The sequence below is a fragment of the Aptenodytes patagonicus genome, chromosome 5, assembly GCF_965638725.1.
Source record: "Aptenodytes patagonicus chromosome 5, bAptPat1.pri.cur, whole genome shotgun sequence".
Taxonomy (NCBI): Eukaryota; Metazoa; Chordata; class Aves; order Sphenisciformes; family Spheniscidae; genus Aptenodytes; species Aptenodytes patagonicus.
In genome coordinates this window covers 57,884,844-57,910,402 of record NC_134953.1, presented here as the reverse complement: position 1 = coordinate 57,910,402, position 25,559 = coordinate 57,884,844, and the positions used below count along the sequence as shown (strand labels likewise).

The following is a 25,559-nucleotide window of genomic DNA, read 5'->3' as shown; positions in this document are numbered from 1 at the left end:
AGAGAAGGAAAAGGAAAAGGAAAGAGGATAAAATGTGATATACTTTTACTGAAGATTAATGTCAGTCTTCGATTCAGACTTGATACTAGGAAACATTTCTTTACCAAGAGGGTGTTCGAACAGGCTTCCTGGAGATGTGGTCGATGCCCCAAGCCTGTCAGTGTTTAAGGGGCATTTGGACAGTGCCCTTTATAATAAGTTTTAAGTTTTGGTCAGCCCTGAAGTGGTCAGGCAGTTGAACTGGATGATGGTTGTAGGTCCGTTCCATCTGAACTATTCTATTCTATTCTATTCTATTCTAATTGTGGCAATCTATGTGGAAAATGAAGTTATTCTCCAAAAATGCATCAGCAGAAGCATTTCTAACAGAGACAAATAATAAGTTTTTAATACCACTTATCAAAACATTTGTGAGATCTCATCTGAATTATAGTATACCATAATCCATACTCAAGAAATTTCAAATCAAACTGTAATATGTACAACATAGGAGTAGGCTGTTGACTTTGAGAAGGGCATCTGTCTGATGAGAGGAATTTAAAAGAAAATTAAAGTTGAGAGGGGAAATTATGATTATCTATAATAACCTTAGTCAGTGAACACTCTGGAGGGATAAAGAACCATTAATCATTACAGAAACAAATAGTATAAAATGACCATTAATTAATTTAGCCTGGAAATTAGAAGTAGTTTTAACCACTGAAGGACAACAAAATTTCAATAGAATTAGCCAAGGCAAAATAAATTACCTTCAAAATACTGACTAATCATTTTTTAATAGAAACGCATTATGTGACAACATGGAAAACTGAGGGATTGAGCTCTCCAGATTAGCAGGTTCTTTCTTATCCAATGATGCATCCAGGAGCTTCTCCCATAATGTACTATGTGACCTGGGCAACTGGGAAATCATATTTCTTACGGGAATTACAACATTCCAAGGAACTTAGTCCACAGGAGATAATTAGAGGTCTCTCTTAAGGTCCTGGGATGCTAGACAGATACATTTGTTTCTAGCTGTGTTGAAATAATTCCAGTGGAATAGTACTACAGACTTTTAAAATGCTAGAATCTGATTTAGTCAGAACCAAATGAAATGTTTAGTATCAGTTTCTGGCAGACTTTGAAAAAAATCTCTACAACTTTACAGAGCTAAGGCAAATTGAAAGTCTTGTTTTATCTGTGAAAATAGTCTTTCATGAAAAAAAAATACTGCTTAGGCTGAAACATGGAAATATTTGAGACCTGATAATTCTTGATTTTCACAGCTGTAATGAATGAGAAATGATTTGGGGAATTGCCTTTTTCAGTTTCACTAGTATCCTGTAGTGTTGAAAAGAATAGAATATCTTAGATTAAAGCTTACTATTGTGATTTTAAGGCTTGATCATTGCATACCACTATTTTAACTACTGAATATGACAATTGCAGACATTAAATCATACATAAATGCGGTATATCCAGGAGAGTGTTCAGCAATATGCCTCTGTTAAGCTGTTTTTAAGACAGAGTTTAGCATGTGCTGCAAGATGAGATTTGGTCTTTCATTTCAGTGCATTGTTTCTGAAGCTCCACAATTCTCACTTCTCTTATTTGCCTTGTTCATCAATTGCATACTGCCAGTGAACTGTTTAGAACAAGAACTTCTAAGGAGTTCTTTGTATTCATTTATTTTCCAAAGGGTTCTTAAATTTTACAAGGTTTGAAAAAGAGCAACAGTGGTTAAATTAAATGAAATGAGCATACTGTTCATGTCATTAACTACCTGAAAGTCTGATGTGGGTTATAAAAAGAAAAAAAAGGTGAAGAGGGAATCTTTTTTTTGAGAAAATATTGATTTATATTTAACTACAAAAAAATACTGATTTATTTAACTGTCCATAATACTATATTCTTTTCCTCAGCCTGAGGTTCTCGAACAAATACAAAATCTAAAGGAATTGTGGATGGACAATAATTCTTTGCAAATACTACCTGGGGTATGAACATTTATTTTATGTAATCAAAATTATTGTGTGATATAATGAACTATTTACCTTGCAGTAAATAAATGCACGTGCATTTTCTTGAATGAGTACATATTCCTAGTTTATATAGTCATTAATTATTATCAAGAAATAAAAGCTGCAGCATAGCCATTCATATGAAAACCTTTTACATGTTGTGTTATCACATGGTAGTGTCTAAATGGGGATGTGCCTGTTTTATTTAAGCGTTGATTAGTTTTCATTGTGAGAGGAAATTATTTCCTATTGTCTTCTCAGTCACCATGCATTAACTAGCAGTTTTATAAAAACCCACGTGAGTTTTAAAAAGGAAGAGGAAATATTAAGTAATCTAAATAAACTTAAAAATAACAGATGGTATGTACAGATTCAACTATACTAAAAGCAATTCTGAGGCAGTGGAATGAAGATATATTCCTCTAGAAAGCACTCCATTTAGGAATGGAACAAAAAATATTTTAAAATCTAAACATTAGGATCATGGTTATGTATTAGTGCTGTTTCTGAGTTGTTGCTACCCCATAGTAGAACTTTAATTTTCAATTTTTATTGCCATAAGCTATTTGAGATTGTCACTCTAAAATACCTACACTGGTTATGATGGGAGAAAGTGGATCCCCGTCATTAGCATTTTATCACACAGGTGACAGATCGTATGTTTCACACAATAATGCTCTTCATTGCTGCAGGGAAAATTTAGAACTAGATCTAGCACAAACTTGTCTAGGTGTTGGAAGAAGAAGTACTTACTCTTTCAGCTTTGAACATTTATTAATCAAAATTCAATTTTTTGCATTGAGCAATGACTGATTTTTGTCTTAAATAGATTACATTCATTTTTTATTTTGTGTTAAGCATGATGTTTGCACAGAAAATGGTCATTTTCAGTCCCTGTCCAAATATCCACTTTTTGAGTGTTTTGTTAGTGAAAAGAAAAGCTGATGTCGAAACCACTTCTTGATACTGAAACCAGCTGGAGATCAGGAACAGAAATATTGCAATGTTGTTGCTGCAGTGTAACTGAGTAGAAGTATCAGATGTACAAGAGAATGTGGGCACAAACACTTTAACCATTACTCTGTTTCTTTTCTGTTCACAATGAAATTGGTTAATATATCCAGTGGTAAAATATGTTCCAAACACAGTCCTCCTCATAATCCCTGGAGAGGGTATTTAGAGTTGAAGATGTTCAATAGATCGTGGAACTGAATCCCAAGGAGCATAATTATTTTCAGTGAATAATTCATGTTTCCTGAATCTGATTCTAGTAGAACCTAGATGATGTTTTGTGAAAGTCTTCTCCAAAACAAGAGGTTTAAAACAGTTAAGATTAGCTTTAAATTTTGACTTTTAAAAATAGAAAGGAAATACCAACTGGTAATTGATTTTAAGATTTAGAGATTTGCCAGGTTTCCAATGTTAATAATTCAGTTTTTAAAAAAGTAGTCTGTGCTAGAAACAAAGATTGTATTCAACTATTAATATGGGTAGAGTGGCAAAGGTTGGGGTGAAAGGGAGATTTTCCCATTATACAACAACTCAGATACGATTAAAGATAACATGAAACTGCCTCCTTAGAAGCAGAGAGCAGATCTCAGCAAGGTAAGAGATGAAAAGCAAGCTATATTCATATTCTTTCGAAAGTACGTGTAGATGAAGCTGTCTAAAACTATTTTCCTTTTTCATGTGTACAGTAAATAACCACTAAAAGTATATGTAAATAACTAAAAAACCCATTCCCATGAACTTTTATAGAATCCATACACTTCACAAGCGATTCCCATGGCTTTCCCAAAATCCATAAAGGAAGTTCCCACATAGGCCATGAATGTTTGTTCATTTGGTTTGAAACAGTATTTCTGTGGATGCACAGTATTGCAACCACATGGTAGCTCTCCATAACAGTATTGTGCTGCCTTGTCTCACTCCTACTGTGTAATCCTCCAGTTTGTATCATAGCTCTGCCACTGGGTCATAGATCCAGGTCGTTTACTCTAGACCCAGCAGTGATACCTCTTTGCTGTTCCACTTGTAGGTTTTAGTTTAAGGAAAATAACAGCATCTTTTTTGTTGATTTTCTTGGTGAAATTTCATGTCTAGAATGAAGCGACCTTCTTGTGATAACGGACCAAGAAGCAGGTTGCTTCTACAGGCTTCAAACTCTTACACGCTACGCAGATTTTCCAAGAAATTAGGGAAGAATTCCTGTCATGTTGCTCATTGATGTTATAGCTGCAATTAAGCGCTGTATTCACAAAAGTGTACTGTTGGGATTAACTGCTCATAATTGAACTATGAATATCTGAAGTCTTAATTTTAGATTTTATAAAATTCAGAGAATCAGTTTGGCACAGAAAAGCTTTACCTGCATGTCTAGCCTCAGTGACCTTAAGGGCTGCTGTTATGAGTAGATGTGAATTGTGAGTAAATGTCCCTTGGATCTGTGTCCAAATGAAGAAATAATACAGCTGTATGACTGAGAACTCAAACTTTCAGCAGATTTAATGAATCTGGAACACATTAATTAGCTTGGTATAAGTCATTTAGTTTGCTACAGTTCCTTTTGCACTTACCTGAAGAGGAAGGCTATTAGACCACTACTGATACTGCTTCAGTGAAATAACGCTTGTAAAAAGGATGCTGAGATAACTGAATATAAGCCTGTGTTACTATTGTTTGTCTTTAATTAAACTTAGTAACTGGCGTGCAGTATATATCTGTTCAAGTAACACTTTGTAACATGCTATTAAGTCTATAGGGAAGTTAAAACAGCTCGTGTACCTGGATGTGTCAAAAAACAGGATAGAAACTGTTGATTTGGACATATCAGGATGTGAAGGACTTGAAGATCTCCTGTTGTCATCCAATATGTTGCAGCAATTGCCAGACTCCATAGGTGAGAAAAGCTCAGGATTTCTTGTAATCTTTTACAGTTGAGGATTTCATTTATGTCTTTTTTTGGTTATGATGAGACTTTATAATAGCTGGAACAAGAACTGCCATTAAATTCCAAAGGAGTTTGAAACACCTGTGACTGGACAGTCCATGAAGACCATTTTGTAAAGTCAGGAAAAAAATTCATGGTTAGAAGGTATTGATTATTTTGATTCGCTATTTTAAAGAAAATAAGCAAAGAAAGATATAAATGATCTGATCTAAATTTGAAAGTAAGTATAATAGTGATTATGTTAATAGTGTTAAACTCTTGAAAGAAATTGCTACTCTTAGTTTCCGTAGTGCAATTCCATATGAGAGCATTGAACAAAGAAATAGTTCAAACTATTTTTTTTTTTTTTTTTTTACTATATTGCATGCATAGAATTTCTGAATTATTTAGAATATATAGAAATTCTGGAAGATAAGTTGTTGTAGGTTTATCACTCTATACATCTGGATAATTCATTTCAGTCTTGATCCCTTATATTTTCTTTGGAAACACTTGAGGTCTTTCCTCTCTTCTATTGCTTCCAGCCGATGAGCCCACTGTATCATCATCATGTTTTTCACTTTCCTAAGTGTGTCCCTTTGAACATGGAACTGTTAAATTCCCCAATTTTAAATCAACTCAGCCAAGACTCCAAAATGTATTGCTCACTAATAATGCTGTGCTGCATGAATGTTACTAGATGTCTTTTACAGCTATTTTCCATTTTGGTCTTCTACATCTCACCATAAATTCTAGAATTTTTACTTTTTGTGGTTTTCTGATATGCATATGCAGATTGATTTTTAGAGGGCATTTAGCTGCTGTAAAAAAGGAATAAATGTTTACATTTTGAATTATACATTCTTGCAATTAGATATATTCAGTTCTCATTTCTGAATTCCTGTTACTGAATGGTAATAGATTTAACAGAAGTAAAGCAAAACCAATCATTTCAATACTGCATTTTCCGATGAGAGCTTGCTGAAATTCATTTTGGTGGAACGTTTTCCTCTTAAAAGAAAATTTTGGTGAAACCTAGATGTTTCTTGGAACATGTTGATTTTGAAAAAGTTTTCAACAAAAATGTGCTGCAATTGAAATGAGTAGTGTTTCTAGTATCCCTTTTAATTACACTTTTCATTTGCTTCAGCTTTCATATTATGGCACATTCAGTTTAACATTTTTCTCTGTATTAGTGATTAATTTATATTATTCCCAGCATTAATTACAAATAATCATTTAAAAAATGCTATTGCAATATATGCAGAATTTTTTCAAGGAAAAAACAGATTTTGAAATGTTAATAACTTGCAGGAGGTGGATACTGTTTCAAGCACTGTTTCTAGCACTGTAACACAATACTTTTCCCATTTTTTCTGTCTTTACTTTTTTATTGTTTTCTGCTGTCGCACACTGGTAAAGCAGAAGTTTCGTTCCCTTCTTGGTAAATGTTACGCAGTTATGCATCTGCTTACACTTAGATATATAATAATTCTTTTAATGATAAGAATTAACCGCATATACAAAGGCATTCAGGATTGATTCTGGTTTTCAGTCTGATTGTGGTTTTCTGTCTATACCTACATATTGTGAAGCTTTATAAATGTAGCATTTACTTTAGATAATTTGCCTAATGTCCTGTTATGACCTGAGCACCTTTTAATCAAGGCAACAGGACTTGAATTCAATTGAAACATTGATAAGTAGAAATACTGCTCTTCCTACAGATAGGTACTATTCTTTTTTCTGTTACTTTTTTTTCAAGACTCTAGAAATACACTTAATATTTTACTTGCAGTTCAGTTAACATTTAATCAGTGCTTCATTTTGATGAAACATATTTTCAATGGGACAAGAATGTGTCTGTGTACTGTCCTATATACAGATGTTTTCTAAAATCTAGATCAAAGTTATTCAGTGTTAGAAATCATTGTTTGTTTAAGGATATGGGAGATTACAGAAGGTAAAACAGATTAATGTGAAATATTTTTCTATTACTTCTTCCTTACCTGTTTTGTAGGACTGTTGAAAAGGCTTACAACTTTAAAAGTAGATGACAATCAGCTTACAATTCTGCCAAATGCAATTGGAAAGTGAGTATAAATCTCATGATTTTCAATATTAAGTAAAATGTGTTTTCCCTTCTGCTTGCGGAATGTGGGTTTTTTAAAATAAAAAATGAGACAAAGATGTACTGAATTATAAAATAATTTCAAATTGTGTGCCTAACACCCAGCTTATAACATTTAAATTTGGAGCAACACTATTACTTCTGTGGACTCATACTGCCGTAAGTGATAAGAAGATGAAATGTATCACATTTTCCAAGAAAATGAACAAAGATATTTTTCTGCATGAATCACTTGCAATTTAGATGATTAGAGCAGCAAAAGTAGAAGAAATAGAAGTATTTGGGGGGAATACGTCTGTTTCCATAGCAACAGCCTGTACTTGATGCTGAAAAGAAAATGGCTGTAAACCTCATATGTAGGAATATTTCTTAAAATATTGAAGTAGCATAAATGAAAAAGTCATGACAATTTCATAGGTGCATACATCAAAATGTGAAAGTATCGTATAAGTAATCTTATTATGAAAAGCACTAATGATGCCCTTTAGCTGTCATTTTGTCAGATATTACATGATCACTGGTGCAAAATTCTGTCTTGTACTGCTGTGTGTCTTGAGTTTATTGCTAAATGAAATCTGCAATTTAATGTAAAATTCAAGGTGGATGCAAACCTGTCTCCAAGAACGGAAATAGGTGATTCTTTATATTGTTTCTCACTATACATATCCCTTTCTAGCAGAAGATATCTTTAACATTGATATTTTGTATCTTCCTCTACATATTTTACTTCTGAAATGCTATATAAACTGATACTTGGAAAAAAATTCAGGATACATGGTCCCCGGCTGCCTTCTACAGCTATAGCTCTAGTGTTTTCATCATCCTCCTTGCACCAGCAGTAATATTCATGCAGAAGAAACAGTTCAGCCTAACTGATAATTGTCTGGTGTGACTGAACACATGGTTATGCCATTTATAAGAGTTTTGTGCTGTCAGCATGAGACATTGGGAATGGGGCATCTGTGAGCAGAGCTGCACTCAGACTCTGTGCCTTTGCTCTCAGTGCAAAAACCGTTCTCTCTTCAGCAGGTTGTAGCTCAAGAAACTATTTCGTTAGAAGTAGTTTTCTTAAACCAGAGCTGTTCTGAGGCTTCCAAAATTAAAGCCTAGAAGGCTTCATTTAGACTTGTCCACAAATATGATAGTACAGTGAGGTCTCTAGAATAGAAATAATCTCTAACCTGCGCAGCCAGTGCTTTACTACTCATGCACCCATTTTATAGTAATAATTTCAATAATAATTTAGTTATTGGTATGCCAGTCAGGAAAAAAAAAATGCGAATTTGTGAACTATTACAACTGTAGCAACTGGTAGCTCAGGTTTGGCTTACCATGCTGTACTTCTTGTAGTATCTTTAGATTTATGTGATATTCATGGAGAGTATTAAAAGTTGGTTATACAAATCACAAAAGGGGAAATCTTATAAACATTGTGTAGCAATAAATTCTGATGGGCAGTGAAAGCTCATAAGGCTCAAAGCTGTACTGGACACTCTGAAAAAAGGTTGATATAATGTCCAACATTATCTTTAACAATTTTTGGGGTCAATTTTTAAAACCTGTCATGAAGGTGCTTTTGTATTTATTGAATTTTTCAAATTGAAGGGGAACCCCTCTTTTTTTTTAACCTAATAGCTGTTCAGTATTGTTTGTCATGGAGCCTTAATTACATTTTAATGTAATATTACATGTATACTGCTGCTCTAAACGGTCTATATGCAGAGCAGTAGGCTAACCACCTAATATTATCACATTATTTTTGAGTGATTGGTTGTGCTTTTTAAATGAAGTACTTTCATTTAATGAGGACAGTGTCTCCCACATTAAAATGAACTTACTTTCTCTGACTCATCCATTTGGATAGTTTCCTACTGGGTCTCCTTCTCCTAAATGATAGTTGTAGTACCCACTGCAGAGTATATTATTGTCACACAAAGATTAGCAATGTGGAGGAGGGAACTCTCCCTCCAGGGACCAATTTCATGATGAGACACAGAGCACTTCAACACTGTCTGAGTCGATGTTGCTAATAGTGAACCGCCACCCTCATTCTTGGCAGTCTTGTTCAAAGGGCAAGCCTGTAAGTGGCATTTAGAGTTTGACCCTGCAAGGATACTGTGCGCAGTAGACCCAGCTTAATAAAACATTCCTCATAAAATCAGTGGATTCACATTGATTAAGTACCAAATTGGACCCAAAGACTGGAGATTGTATCTGTAGGACCTGAGTGAATGCCCATGTTCCCACTTTGTGGGTAGGAAGGTGTCACGAGGGAACTCGTGACCCATACATAGGTAATGGTGCAGTAGCTCAAGAGCCCGTGTATTGTATTAGACGAATGTTTTGTGCATGTGTCTAGTCTATACCATATCTGACAGTATCAGATGCTGCAAAGGAAAGTGTAAACTTGTATTCCTGGGTCTGCAAAATTCCTTTTGCCTGATGTTGGACAAATAGTTGAGTATAGGTAACTCAGGATTTAGGCTTCTTTGGCAGTTATCTGGGTGCTGTGGCTGTTGGGAGAAAAGGGCTGTGACTGTATGAAATGGGGCTGAGATGGGTTGGAACTACTCTTTTATTCATGGCAGTCTTCATTCTCCATGAATCTCTCTCTACCAAGCTGTCTAAAAATATTCCTCATCTACCTTACGACATGTACTGTGAACTGCCTCATTTCAATGGGTGCCAAACTGAACAGCAGGTGCACACCCTATTTTTGTCTGCCTTTCTTTAAACCTATCAAGAATGATCTGAATTTAGCCCAAGAAGACAGTGACGTTAATGGTATTTTAGCTAAATTAGCATTGTTGGAATTATAGCTGTTATTGTCAACTTACTTTCATGCACAATCCATGATGAATGAAAAGGCACTTTCTGAAGTGCGTATTTTTTTAACCATGGTTGTTATAGAGATAAAATATAGTTTCACACTGACTTTGTTGTTTTTATTGTGGCCATCTTCATTTGTCTGCTGCTGATGTCATCAGGAAGGAAAGAAGCTGAGAATGTCTGTGCCAGACAATACCTTTCAAATAAAATTCTATTGTCTGATAAAGTCATTCTTCACTGTCAGGGAAACTTCCACAGTTACAGTTCAGAGTATCAGATTTTCCAATTGCCATTGGAAACATAGTAGTTCTCAATTAGCTTATCTATTTTCAAGCTTTTCTGGTTGTGTTATCATCGGTAAAATGAAGAATGTGTGCATCTTGCAATTTAACAAGCTTTCCAGTTGGACTTCGCCCTGTCAAGCGCATATTCTGTATGAAGTAGGTAAACATGACTGAATTTTGCCTTTACTGAAATTGTTCTGTATCTAGTTTGAAATAAATTGTGGTGGATGCAAAGCTTGTATTAAAGAAAAGCTATAACCAAACCTGGCAGAGCTTTTGGATATATTCCATGCATCTTTCACTAATCACTGTATGACTCACTTTGGCTTTTCAGTCTACTGAAATACAGCAATTAGAGGAAAGTTCTGAGAATTCCATGTTAGAAATAGCTATTTCTGGTTTCACGTTTCATAAAATTTGAAGGCTGAAAGACCTTTTTTTAATTAAGAAACTGGAATAAAGGTAAGTTAGACATACAGTCAAGGTCCAGTCCTGCAGCTGTGACTCATATAAATACTAAGGAGCAAGGTTTGTAGCAGAGGTAAACTTTTTATCAGATCTACCAAAACATTTGGAAAAAACCCAGACAATCTTCTGGGCACCTAGTCCCTTCGTCAGAAGAGAGAGAGATTACAAATGTTGAGGAAGAAATAACTGGTTGCCATTTAACCTTACAATTAATTAAAGCACTTGAGAGAAAAAGGTAGCATCTGTGGAGCAAAAAAGGGGCAGCAGAAGCAGGGAGCGATGGCATTTGTAATGGGTCACAAAACTTTTATTCCGTGAGCTGAATGAGCAGTGTAGTACAGCATTCATTTCAAGAATATTTATATCCAGCCTAATTTTTTAAGAGATTCAGTAGATATTTCTTCAGAATATTTTTATATATGTGTGTGTATGTGCATAATATATATGTAATATGTATATATTTATATATGTCTCTGTATAACATGTATTACATATATATTCCTGTTTGTGTTATTTGCACTAGCAAAGGTCAAATGGTTGATTCTTAATCACCAAAGTAAGATTTATGTTTAAGTGTTGCCTGATACCACCTGCTGTCTTCAGGGAAAAGCAAACAATCAAAAGAGTCCTGAGGGTTGTGTGACTGGCTAGGACAGAGTCCTGAAGAGCAGAAAAACGCCTCTGAAGCCCATTTCGTACCAGAGCAGTGGTGGGTGGGGAGGTTCAAGTGCTGACTGTCAGAGCTCTGCATTGGGTCAGCTCTCTTGGCGTTTCCTTGGCTTTCATTCTGCATAGGTGCCAGCTGCTGTTAGAGGAGGTGGTGGCTTTTACGATATGGGCTCCTTTCGTTTAGGACTCGGTACAAAACCTCCAACTCATTTCATAACCTCTTCGTGGATGATAAAATGCAGGAATATACTGAATGCCAGTTCCGTGCACTAGGAAGCTGTGCTTTCTCTATACATACTGCTGTCTGGTACTGTGGGCTATGGCTAACCTGGACTTCAGTTCAACAGGGGAGTTTCTGTCAGCTGTGTCTGTTTCATCCTCTTTCCTGAAAACATGACTATGTGGAGGAAAGGTCAGGTCTCTTTCTTTTCACAATTTGACAGAATACAACAATCTAGGAAAAGGGAGAAGACAAAAATGGAAGTTATTTCATTTTTTTTTAAAGAGAGAACTTGAGTGTCAGAAGATTACTTACTTTGGTCTGCTTTGTTTCAGTCCTTGCCAAACATACCCTTTCAAAGATCACTTTTTAGCCAGCTTTCTCAACATGTGAAAGATAAGCACTTTTACAAAAGCTGTGTCTGACTACGACAGGCTGAGATTAATTTGCTGAGTTTGGATCCAAGTTCATCTTTTTCACTACTGATCTGTATTAGAAATTATGTCAAGTGCATCAGTTGGAATGTACCCTGGAGGCAATTTCTGCTTCCCTTCCCTTTGCTCTCACCAGCGGTATTTCTTTACCTGTTATCTGTCTTTGTATGTTAAGATTATAAATTTTTTTGTTTGATTCTTCAGCTTAGTATGAATTGCCCTGATCACTGTTTGAAGTACCTTGAATACTTCCTCATTACAAAAAGTAAGAATAATAATGTGGGGAAACTAAGTGGTCTTTCTTAAACTGCCTTACTGGATAAGATTGATTAACAGTGTCCCTAATAGTTCCTATAATCATATTATTATAGACTTCTCCTAGGGAAATCTGCAATAAAGGTTCCCTCTTCAGGGCATGATGTATGTAGTAGTATGATGCTTTAAAACTTTCAAAGGTTTTAGATTGTTAATTTTTGTTATCTACTCCTTGCATAGCATCTAACAAGTGTATTTACAATTTCAGTTTATCTTTATTAGAAGAATTTGACTGCAGCTGTAATGAGTTGGAGTCCTTGCCTTCTACCATCGGCTACCTTCATAACCTAAGGACATTGGCTGTGGATGAGAATTTCCTTCCTGAACTGCCCAGAGAAGTGAGAAGCTGATTCTGTTTTTAAATTACAGATTGAAATGTTTTGTGGTAGGCCCAAGATTTCGTCCCTACTCAGACAAAATACCTGTTAAACCAATTGTTTCTGCACGATGTGGAAGCCCAAATCTTTCTTACATACTCAATAGTAAAACAGTAAAACCAGTAAATTAGTAAATTCATGTAAAGGTGAGAGTATCACTCAGAAGAGTAGTGCAAGTAGCCCTAGGCATTTCCCTGATGTTACTGACAAAGTGAGGGCTTCATTTTCTGACTTTAGATTCTGTATTTTCTGCTTTTTGTCAGTTATAGTAAAAACCACAATTTGGCCACCTCCCGACATAAAAAGTTCGTGATAATAAATTTTATCAAAGTAGGTATCCTAACATCTTTCATTTTTCATTCCTATAGATTGGAAGCTGTAAAAATGTAACAGTGATGTCTCTGCGCTCTAACAAGCTAGAATTTCTTCCTGATGAAATTGGTCAGATGCAGAAGCTGAGAGTGTTAAATTTGAGCGATAACAGGTATAGTTCACATAATTTTTATAACCCATTATAAGAATTTATTTTAAAAAAAATGTAAACTATTCTTTTTAGGTATTTGTAAAAATAAATTTGTATAAAATATATTTAAAAATGTAAAAATTATACTTAGAATTACTTTATTTAAGCTATTTAAACCATAAGGAAAAAAATCTTGATTTTGTTTTTTTTAATCTTTATGGTTTGGTTTTCGTTCCACTGACATCCAAAGAAAAACTTGAATGGGGCCAAGATCTGGGTCTCAGTGTGTTTTAATAGATTAAAACCTGTTTACTTCTTTTATCTCCTGGTGTTTCCATGTGAAAGTGTGATATTTGGCTTTAAAATTGTATAACTTTGTAATATTTAATGATTAAAAAATTGTGATAAGCTGATATATAGGAAATCATTAAAGGCAAGCACACTAGCATGTTGTCCTGACTCACTGAAATCAAAAGAAAATTTTCTATTTCCTGTAGCAGAGCAAAGGTTTTGTCAAAAACCAGATTGTTCTGTTCTTATGCACATGACTATTCCTCTGAGAAACCGAATGCTTAAAATGAACCTTTCTACCTATCCTGTGCTGCCATAGGCATCAGAAAAGACTGACTTTTTGCAATTTCTACAAATGTATGTTCCAAGAATATGTTAATTTTCAGTATAACCACAGAAATACATGTCTGCTCGGTGATGCAACAAATGGTGTGTGAATACCATTTTGTTTCCAGTAATTATCATCCACACTCAGTAAAAATTAGAGGAAGGACTTTCCACATCTGTGTCTGATTTACTGTCAGCAGTTTCATTGTTGAAATTAAGGTTGAATTAAGGGTAGAAATCCCTGTAATATATTTGTTTAAAATTATTTGCTTTATTCTGTTAGATGATTTTCCGCATTGCAATTGTGTATCATAAAATACATTATGTCATCCAGACCAGACCAGAACGTAAAGTTAAACTTAACTCTAGTTTGTGTTGAAACTGTCCAAGTCCCAGAATCAAATCTTGTCTCTTGACTTCGGGTTTCAGATTACAGTGCTTTCCCAGGGACAGGGAGTACTCTCCCATCAGTATGTCATAGAATCATAGAATCATAGAATAGTTTGGGTTGGAAGGGACCTTTAAAGGTCATCTAGTCCAACCCCCCTGCCGTGGGCAGGGACATCTTCAACTAAATCAGGTTGCTCAGAGCCCCGTCCAACCTGACCTTGAAGGTTTCCAGGGATGGGGCATCCACCACCTCTCTGAGCCTGTTCCAGTGCTTCACCACCCTCAGCCTAAAAAATTTCTTCCTTATATCTAATCTAAATCTACCCCCCTTTAATTTAAGGCCATTCCCCCTTGTCCTGTCGCAACAGGCCCTGCTAAAAAGTCTGCCACCATCTTCTTTATAAGCCCCCTTTAAGTACTGATAGGCTGCAATAAGGTCTTCCTGAAGCCTTCTCTTCTCTAGGCTGAACAACCCCAACTCTCTCAGCCTTTCTTCACAGGAGAGCTGTTCCATTCCCCTGATCATTTTTGTGGCCCTCCTCTGGACCCGCTCCAACAGGTCCGTGTCTGTCTTATGCTGAGGGCTCCAGAGCTGGACGCAGTACTCCAGGTGGGGTCTCACCAGAGCAGAGTAGAGGGGCAGAATCACCTCCCTCGACCTGCTGGCCACGCTTCTTTGGATGCAGCCCAGGATACGATTGGCCTTCTGGGCTGCAAGCACATGTTGCTGGCTCATGTCCAGCTTTTCATCCACCAGTACCCCCAAGTCCTTCTCGGCAGGGCTGCTCTCAATCCCTTCATCCCCCAGCCTGTATTGATACCGGGGGTTGTCCCGACCCGGGTGCAGGGCCTCGCACTTGGCCTTGTTCAACCTCATGAGGTTCACACAGGCCCACTTCTCGAGCTTGTCCAGCAGTCTACGTTTGTGCTTTTATCTGTACAGCTAGAGTCTGAAACTGTATTTCAGGCAACACTTTAAACTCCCTCAGACTGGCATTCTTGCCAACAAAGGCAGTCCAGCTTCCCCTCACTGTTCCTGCATCTGTATACCCTGTCCTGTCTTAGTGCGATTTTTTCTAGGCGTATGGTGATCTTGAGTACGTAAGTGATACAGATGAAAACAGCCTATCAGAAATATGGTGAATTTTCAGATGGACGTTTCCAGTGGCTGGTCTATCCTGTTGTTGCACAGCCAGCTGTAGTGACACACAGGAGGAGGCACAGAGTGGGCATAGGAGTGGGAAGGCAACAGGACAGTGCTGGTTTGGGGCCTCTTGGGAATCCAAGGAGCTGCAACTGCAGGGTGCCTTCCCTCATACATTAAACCAATCTGAGCTGGATCATTCTGTTTGCCCTCTTTTCAAACCTGTAATTGTGCCATGAGTTTGTGTTGAGGAAGCAGAAAACTAGTCTTTTTTTTTTTTTTTTTTTTTGCCAAGTTACTTTTCAGTCAGGTCAGTTGCTGATTTCAAGCACATGACTTCATGTGTAATTACTGATTATGAGTGCTATTGCTGGGGTGAGAGAGGGAGGAAGTGGCTCACTGTTGGGAGGAGGCAGTGGAGGTCGTAAGAGCAGGCAAGGTTTCCCGACCAAGCTGACCTGACAGCTGGATGCCACCAGAACAGTAATCCTGCCCCACCTTCCTTTTTCCCCAGCTGCCCAAGTATAAGAGAGAATTGGGATTTCTATTGTGGAGGAAGGTAATTACGGGACCAGCATCCCAATGATGTGATGTTCCCTGGGGTGGAGTGTGTCAGCTGCTGTCCTTCCCACTACCCCTTCAGTGCTGGCTGGTAGCCCTGCATCTGCCCTTGTGCTTGCTCAGGGCTCACTGGACAAGTCACTGAGCTGATTTATCTCACTGAAAATGGAAGAAGCTATCGTTCTTCTTGTTGTGTTCATTTTATGCCACTCCTCACTGTCCATTTGCTCACCGTGGAGTCTGGCAAACACCAAAGCCAGCTAAAGGTAAACAGTGGCTGTGCACCAAAGCAGGTGTGAGGACGGCAGGAGAATGGAACCTTTGCCTGTTGGGGTGCGAAGCTGTTCTCTCAAGTCCACCTGAAAAACTGTACAGTGAGTTGTAAGCATTGGAGAACTAGTGGGAGAGTACAGTCTGGACTAGGAGAGATAGGAACTGACTCAGACCGTAGACCTGCAACCTTTAAACCTGGTTGAATTGTCTCATGTACTTTTCTTGAGGGGTTTGGGGAGTAAATCTTTCCTCCTTTGTTGATATCAATTCCGTCTGAGGTTAAATGTTGCCCTGCTGAGACACTGTGATAATGCTTTTGTTATGGAACTTCCCACCTTAATGAAACTAAAAAGTTTCAACATTTTGGCACCAAAGAGTTTGGCAAAGTTCAGATACCATCTTAATGTTGAAATTTTTTTTATTCTTTTTTTTTTACTTTTCTGTTTTCCCATTTTCTCATTCATATTAACATTAAGGCAATATCCATTCTTTCTTTGAATGAGTCCACATGTACATGTTAATAAGGAGTGTACTTGGGCTCTGCTTGTTGCTAGGAACCTTTCCATGTTACCACAACAGTTTTGCCCCTCTACTCTTCCTGCTTCAGATATGACAGAGAAGGTAAAGCACACCAGCTCTTTTCCTGGATACCCTTTCGAGCCATTGGAAGAAGACACACAGACACGCAAGCAAAGCAGAAAGGCGATTCTAGAGCCAAGGGGTCAGTGCATGCGCTTCACCCTACAGTGATGGGCTCCTGGGTCCTGGGATGTGGGTCCGCCTTTTCCCTGTCAGCCTGTTATGAGACCTGCTGAGCCCTGGCCTCTGTGGGCTCTGCTGCTAAGGCAGACCCATTCACACCAAACACTGCTGATGCAGCCTGTTTGGCATGAAAGCTCCAACCTTTGCACAAATCTTCTGAAGAGCAGCTGTTACTCCCTGTATAACAAATGGGGATGGACTGTGCATATGATCGCATATACTTTCAGAATTTATCTGGTCAGTCCTTGATGACCTTCCTCTCCTGACACCAGAGAGGATTTCACGTCCATTCTGGCAGGCGTCCTGTTGCTCATGCATCTTTGCATGTTATTTTCCTTGCAGAGAGAACAGACTCTGTCACCACGACTGTCAATCCATGCTGATTATCATGGATGTATAGTTTTACAAAAGGAACACAGTCTTCCATTTGGGATCTGTCCACTGCAGGTTCACCCCAGTGAATGATACCTCAGGGTCATCTCCTTCTACTTTGTCACGTGCCAAATTTCACCTCTAGCGTCTACAACTGTGACTGTAAATGGTGCACTTGTGTATCCGTTAGCCTCTTATGTCATTGCCTTTATCCCAGTGATTTTCTCTGCTAGTAGCTGGGCTACTCAAGTGTTTATTGAGAGACGCCCTTTTGCCACTAAAAATGTTCATTCTGGACATGTTCCTCATGGCATGGGGACTGCGCTCTGGCTCAAGGCATGTAGAGTGCAAGGATATTGGTGGCTTTGAACTTGCCTTGCCAGAGTGCATGGAAAATTTGCAGTCTACTCTCTGAATGGTCATGCACACATGGAGTGATGAACAACTGTGATGTAGCATGTAAAGATGAAAAGAGGAACTCTCCCTCTTTGCATTATCTGGAGCTTGTCTGGGTATGCAAGTCAGAAACATTTTGGGAGATTTGGTCTAAAATCCTGATTGGATGTCTTTCAGGAAGGGGGCAAACCTGTCATAGACCTCTTTGCCGCTCAGGCTAACAGGAATCTCAAATTTTTGTGAGTTGACACATTTTGCTCAAAGGTGGGTCGGTGTTTGGAGTCACTCTCTAGTGCATTTTTAAAACTATGGTTTCAGCTACTACAGGCTTTTGCTCTTATTCCATGTCTTCTGAAGGCCCCCATCGCTGTAAGATGGACCTTGCTGATCTTAATTGACCAGAAGTTGGTTTAGGTCCAGGACTGTATTCAAATATTCATGTTAGAATTCCATTTTAACCAGGGAATTAGACTCCAGCTTTTCTTTCCCATGCCATACACTCTAAGACTATATACTTCTCATCTCCATAGTTGGGAGTCCTCTCTCCTTTTATCTTTACAGATCCAAACCATTTCAACCCTGTTACAGGTTCTTCATCCCTGGGAAATGCAGTATTCGGTTGTCTCTACACAGTAAAAGGCAATGATGGGTTGAATCCTGACTTGCTATAAGATTGCAAAGGTGGAGTCTAATGAGGGCTAGTGTGCATCTGACTAGAGCTTAGGTGGCTTCACCCTCTGCAGTCAGGAAAGTTTTGGTTCCAGATGCTTGCAATGCAGCTACCTGGAGATTCATCCTTGTCTTTGCCAGGCATAACACTGTCTCCAGTGCTTCAAGAACCAATGCAGCATTTGATAAAGTAGTTGTGCAATTACTACTTGCATGAAAGATATCGAGACCTCCACCATGCAATGAATCATTGGGGGTAGCTGCTTGGATTCATTCACTGTTAAGAGTGCACATGGGATTCATTCAAAGAAAAAAAGATGTCTTACCAGTAACCGGTGTTCTTCACAATGTGTAGTCCACATATACATTTGTCTTCCATCTGCTTCTCCTCTCTCCTCAGAGTCCTTCCAGGTATGAGTCCTGTGATTGAGAGGTAGAATTGTTAGAATGTACATTTGGGCTACACTTCTCAAAGAGCATCGGTTACTGGTAAGTAACCTTTCTTTTAGTTTTAGATTGTTCTTAAAGAAGAGCTGAAAGAATCATCACCTTTTTGTATTTGCACTGCTTCTGCTTCTGTCCTGGGGTCAGAGCTCAAATACTGCTCTGAATCTCACCCACAGAAGTTAGATGAAAAAAGGTCCTAAGATTACATGATCCATTAAAAAAAAAGACTGTTCCCTGGTGTAACTTTTCTTTTTCTGTTTAGTTATTTAATTATACAATATTCCTCATTGCCAAAGAGGTAATTACTTCTGGCTATGTATATCCACAAGTGGTTTTGTGAACAGTATGTTGATGGGTTAATGTGAATCATGTTCTTTTAAACTTTCACACTCTGAAAACCCTATTATTATCAATTTGCTGAGAGTTACCTTGGAGAACTGTCACATATAGCAACTATCTCTGGGCTTGACCAACTGACTGGTAATGCTGCTTGTTATGATTAACTTTCAACATGTTTTGACATGAATTTTTCATGTTTGGGTTATTATTTGAAAATTCTTTCTGAATGTCACCGAAATATAATATATGCATCGATGAATCTAGAAAGTATTCCCCCAGGTGTTTGGTAAGCTCTTCGTATGTTGTATTACTCAAACTAATAATCAGTGGAAACTCTTCCCATACTCTGAGCTTGCTTACTCAGGGCATAACAAAAACAAAATTTAGTACCAGGTACAAATAGGTAGTGGGTTACTTTAGAAAACTATGAGAAAAACAATTATTATCAAGAAAGAAAAGTTAAAATTATGTCTGTCAGTAGGCTTACAGTAAAAGCAAAGACTACTTTCGCCCCATAAGACCCCTCAAATATCGACATTTGATATTTTTTATGTTTAAAGAGTATCAGTGACATTTTCTTTGCTTTTCTTGTGTTCCATAAATATATTCATTAGCTTACTCTTAAAGTATTTAGCCCTTAAGAACTTAACAAATTATGCAAAAGATGTTATCTAGGATTAATAATGGAAGGAATTATTCTAAAGTCCTCATTCCAGAATGGTGTAACGCACTGACATGTAGCTTCTTTGAGGTTGTGAAGTCAAATGGTACAACGGTTTAACGTTTAGGGGTGTCATTTCAAAAAGTGTGCTGGTTTTGGTTTAGTTTGTTTTTATTCACCTGAGGAACTTCAGGGGAAATTTCTCATAAGAAAATATGAAAATTAAACACTAGAAAAAGAACATATGCATTTCATGCTTTTCCAAGCTATTACTGCAGATGGTTGTTTTCCTGAAAAATCAGTTGATGCTTCAGGATTTACCTTAAAAGAAAAATTTTTATTAATAATTTTCAAACTTTTACATTTACCAATGATTTTACCTGTAATTTAACCTAATTAATATGAATATAGATAATCTCTATAGCACTAAGAGATTTCTTTAATTTGGCTGTCGCATTTTCAGCTGGTTTTACAAATCAGTTTAAGAGATTGCAAACTGAAGTTATTAGTGATTAAAAAATTGCACAGGAATGAAACTGTTGCTCATTCAAGAAAGCGTGCACAGCGGGTGGCTGCCAAGTGTTAGAACTAGTGTAATTGGTCTGAAGATTCAGAGATACTGTTTTCCCACAGACTTCATGTCTCTGGATGCCATTCAGCTGATGCCTGAAGGAATGGGTGCAAGGTCTATGGCTATATTTCTGTTAGTCCTATTCCCAATCCTGACTGCTGGGCTACAGTTGCTCTGAAACAGTCAAACAGCACCTTCCAGTAGAGAAATGGCCTCATGCAAAGGTTATTTATTCAGGCTGAGTAAAATACCATCCATAGTAAGAATAAGTCTTTTTGGTACAGCATAGTTTGCCTTTGAATTGTAAGTTAATTTAATTTGGCCATCTTCTTAATTAACTATCTATGCAACAATTAAAGTTTCATCTAGTATTGTGAATACATTTTTCCTTAGATTTATAAAAACAATTATGTATGTAATTTTCCAGACTGTCTAGTGAGAAGTTTCAGCATTTAAGCATAAAAGAAAAGCTCTCTGTTGAATAGCACAGCCATAAACTTTACATTTCTTTGTACTGATATCTGATTGCAGTCCTGTATTAGATCAATGGAAGCAGTGCAGATTAATCACTTTTTTCAATTACTGATGAACAGTTTTCTCTTCAGAGGAGGCCAAATCCTTTACTGAGGATGATGTGAGTGAGTTCTCAGAGTTATGCTGATTTATAGCAAATAGGATCTGGCCTATAGTTTGTAGAAAGTAATCAATATACATCCATGCATAACTAATATTTGAGATCCTTTGCAGGTGTAGTATACCCTTATTTTGACTGATGAAGCTAGAAAAACATTTATGTATTTACCTTTCATGGTTAAATTAATACAGTGTAAGTGACAATTATCATGGGCCTTGTTTTGAAAGTGGGTATAATGCAAAGTCACTTGGTAATTCAGTTGTTCATGAAAGTCAGAGTGTTTGCATGTGCGTTGTTAGTGCAGAGGAAGGAGAAATGTTCCTACAGTACACAATTTAAAAAGCAGTCTTAAACTTGCAAAAACAAATTGCAATTAGAAAAAGAGGCTGAGGCTTATCTTGGTTGAAAATTTTCAAAAAACAGTAATGATTTTGGGTGCCTCCATTCTTTGATCTCTAATTTGAGATTTTTTCTTTTAAAGACTCCTTAAAATCGGACCTTTTCAGATGTTTAAAAACAGGTATCCAGGCTTATTGGCAAAGAAGAATTAAAAATAAGGAATTCTGTGTTTTGTTTGAATATGGAAATGGAAAACCAGCTTGGAGATCCCCTTTCCACACATAATTTCTGAAGCATGCTTACCAATTTTGCTTCTCCCTTTGATATACACTTCTCAACTTGAGTGCATTGGAAACATCACCAGTAACCCTCTGCAGACAAAGGTTTCTGTATAGTTTTGAAACTTAACCTTACAGGTACTGAATCCTAAAGTGTAAAGAAATAAAGGTATCACTTGAAAAGCAAATGTTCTTCTCTTTTTATACAGGAAAAAAGCTCTGAATAAAACATCTGGATAAACTCTATTTAAGAATCTTTATGTTAACTATTAAAGCTTAAACTTGTAACCTGAATTTATAAAGAATGTCACATACTGCACTATTCCGCACTGCAGTATTCATTTTATGGTAAGACAGGAATGAAAACTAAATTTCAGGTAGTTTAGGTACTCCTTACTTTCTTATGGCATTAATTCTAGGTTTAAACATGCACACACATGTAAAACTGCTCTAGTCTATACAGGTATTTAATTGGAGATTATGTCATAGCACATTATGTATGTGTATACTTTCATGTCAATTTATTTCACTTTTATAGATAAGTCATTTTTAGTATAAGGTATTCTTATTAAAATCTTTAAAATGCGTTACTTGCAGTAAGTACACACTGCTTTCTGAAATAACATGATTTTTGATGGTAATGACTTTGTGGCAAAAATACATCTGAAGTAATTCCGTAATGGATACACTTCAAAGCGCTGCATAGAGGCAATGGTACAAAACCTTGTGAGGTGCCTATCTCCCAGAAAGACAGATAGATTTTTAGTATGAAGAAGACTGTAGGAGTATTGTTGGTTATTTGCTGGTCGAGGGTTAAAGGATTCTCCTGATGGTACCATGCAGGTGGAGTACCTGACAGGGGATTGCCTGTCTTTATCTGAGGTGTGAGTGAACGTATCTGCAAAAGCCCTTCTTTCCACAGTATGGGATTGTCTGACTATCTCAGAAAAGGGCTTTTCCTCTTTTCTTTTTGTTAAATCACATTTAGCTTTTGTCTTTGTAGACAGTCCTTTGGTTGGTCCATTTCTTCCTACAGTCCTCCAGCTCCTTAACCTTCTGTAACACAAAGATGTGAGAATATCAGCATGTGGTTAGGACAGCCCTCTCATGTTGGTACAGACTGAAAAGTAAAAATAATATGTTCAGAACTAGTTAGTGGGAAAAACATGAATGAAGTTTCCACAAGTATCTAGTCATCATTTCCCCATTCCCACATTCAGATCACTTTTAGGAAATGTGTTTACGTGTATAATTAAAATGCTAATTTTGTTACTGTTTCATTTAATTTTGTCATTTAGGTTCACTATGAATATTTATATTATCTTAAGCTTTTTCCTTGCATTTCTGCAAAAATGAATTTTCAATAATCTTAGAGTATTTCTGTTCCAAAACTTGTGTCCAATAAAAGGATTTCTGTTAGCTACACTGAAAACTGTTAGGTCTTTCCTATAAGTCTCCCTGGGACCAAGATTTTTTCTGTTTTCTGTGTTACAAGCTGTAACTTTGGTTACATTATAGCCTAGGCAAAATATTGGTATCTCCTTAGTACCTTTAGGGTATGGTGTCAGTAGTTTTAGATTCCAAATGTCACTCTTAATGTGGAATGTCCTTAATAAAATATTATATTTTAGTAAAAAGTGAGAGAAAATAAAGATATGAAATTATAGCAATTTCAGTATGATCAAGATAAACATGCTATATACAAATATTTAAAAGAAACTACTGTGAAAATGAAGGATTCATGTTGTTCCAATATTATCATTTACAGACTGAAGAATTTGCCATTCACTTTTACTAAACTTAAAGAACTTGCAGCTTTGTGGCTTTCTGACAACCAGGTAATGACTTTCAATATTCATATTTTCTTTAGTAACTAGGGATCTTAGCAAGGGCCGTAAATGAAACCTATAATTTAATACATGATTGTAGTAGAATTTTAGAAGTGTTTGCTCCCAGTCCAGCTTTATACTTTCATACCAAGCTATAGATTCTTCTGGCTGTCATTTATTAACTTGGAAAGATCACCTTTGCAGCATTTATTACTTGCATCTAGCTAAGCTTCTATATCCTTACAAAAGTAGTAAATAAAGGCCAAAAGCATCAAGAGAATGTTTTGTGAATAGAAATTCAAGAGGTAAGACTTTGTTATCAAACTTGTTATTAGTTTGTCCCATCCTTTACTCCATCTATGCCTCTATTCTTGTCGTCTTCCTTTTCCCTTTTCCTGTCCGTGCTTCCATTCCTGCATATTTTAAACTCCATTAAGGTCAGTGGGAGTTTAAACATGTAAAAGATGCACAAGAACTCTTAGTCTTCTTTTGGAGAAAACTCTCATTTAAGTTCCTTTTGAATTTAAGTATGCCTTTCTTTGTTCCAAGGGGTTTGGTTTCACTACTATATATTCTTTAGGATTCCATTTTAAAACAAATTGTGTAACATGAACACTGAGAAATGCAACAGTTCAGCCAGCATCTGAGCACTAAAATAAGTCTTGATCCTTTCCAGGATTGGTGGCTAGAGTAATTTTGCACTTCCATAATGTAACTCCAAGTTAAATTAGGAGAAAAACTCAATTTGTACAATGTTAGAAATGTTCAACATACCTAACAGGTTTTAATCATCTCAATAAATTCTCATAATCTCATCTTTTTCACTTTGCAATAATGCCCATGGTCAGCTATTATACCTCTTTAACTGAAGTTGATGAGGATAATTCTTCAGGGGCCAGTTATCACGCTACTGGAAATTAATCCATCCTTTTATCCATATGAAAAAGCCACAGGGACTCAGGTCCTGCGGCTGCCTGTTTGCAGGAGATCGTGTGCATATGCCTGTGCTGAGCACTGCTGGTTGCAGAACGCTCAGAGCAGAGCCCGTGCCTGTCCACGGGGCACAGCCCAGCAGACGGAGTCATTTCTTTGTCAAGATGTCAGATGGAATTCCTGCTGACTCCTGGCCAGTGCATACCATTCAGCTGTGCCCTCAAATCATAGCAAAGCCAAATGCAGTGCAGTCAATAGACTTACACTGGTACATGCTTATTGCACTGCTCCTGTACTTTTTACTTTTACAGCTAAGCAAAAAATTTTAAAGCTGAAGGGAGGGGAGACAAAGTGGGAGGGATAATAGAAAATGATGAGTAAATTTTAATGTGTTAAATTAGGAGTCTCATTTTTTTCACTCTAATTTCCATTAAAAATATAACATTGCATGACTCCTCAGCCCAGCCACAGAACATACACTTCCTTTTAAATATACAATATTTTTTCAGCATTTTGACTTTTCTACAGTATAGCATAGATCAATTTCTATTCTATGAACTATGACAGTCACTCCTAGATGCTACATTAGAGCAAAGCAATAATAAAAAATAATCAGTTGAAGTAAAACGCAACAGTAACATCTGAATATTCAGAGGACCTCCATGTAAATTCTCCAGTATCTTGCACCAGGTTTACCCTCAGATGAACTAATAACTATCGTGAATTTACTTCTCGTTAGCCCTAGCTTAACGTAGATCACAGCCATAATGTGGTTGTTTTAACTGTGTAATTGCAGCTCTGTTCTGCTGATCCTTTAGCTTCCTCACTGGTATGACTCTGAACATGCAGTCAGTATTTCTGATATTTAGTGTTCTTCTGTTGATCCCCGCAGGAATTACAGGAATTACAGAAGTGAGGAATGGGAGAGGAGGCATTTCCACCAGATTAATACTTGTTTTAGTCCATAGAGAAGTTTATTTTCACATAGAATTTTAGTTAATCTTGTATTTTCTCTTTATCAAATGCTAAAATCCCATCTCAGTTAACACACATGCTCTGAGTTAACAGCTCTTTGTTTTGCCTTTCCTGTACAGTCCAAGGCTCTCATTCCACTGCAAACTGAGGCTCACCCAGAAACAAAGCAGCGAGTACTGACTAACTACATGTTTCCCCAGCAACCCCGCAGTGATGAAGGTAAAAACACCATCAGCAATTCCTACA

The 25,559-nt window shown here is 37.0% G+C and overlaps 1 protein-coding gene across 5 annotated transcripts in view; it reads left to right on the top strand.

Annotated features, from left to right (window-relative positions):
* The window catches only part of LRRC7 (leucine rich repeat containing 7), a 190,520-nt gene that overhangs the window by 117,661 nt on the left and 47,300 nt on the right, over nt 1-25,559 (top strand). For 4 of the 5 annotated variants that reach the window (XM_076339950.1, XM_076339954.1, XM_076339951.1 and 1 more), the window contains exons 8-14: nt 1,905-1,979; nt 4,758-4,902; nt 6,953-7,025; nt 12,491-12,620; nt 13,028-13,143; nt 23,345-23,414; nt 25,433-25,532. In XM_076339950.1, coding sequence (XP_076196065.1) covers nt 1,905-1,979; nt 4,758-4,902; nt 6,953-7,025; nt 12,491-12,620; nt 13,028-13,143; nt 23,345-23,414; nt 25,433-25,532 — 709 coding nt within the window. Of the gene's footprint in view, nt 1-1,904; nt 1,980-4,757; nt 4,903-6,952; nt 7,026-12,490; nt 12,621-13,027; nt 13,144-18,707; nt 18,774-23,344; nt 23,415-25,432; nt 25,533-25,559 lie in introns of those variants that run through there. The other variant, XM_076339952.1, reaches the window with a different exon arrangement.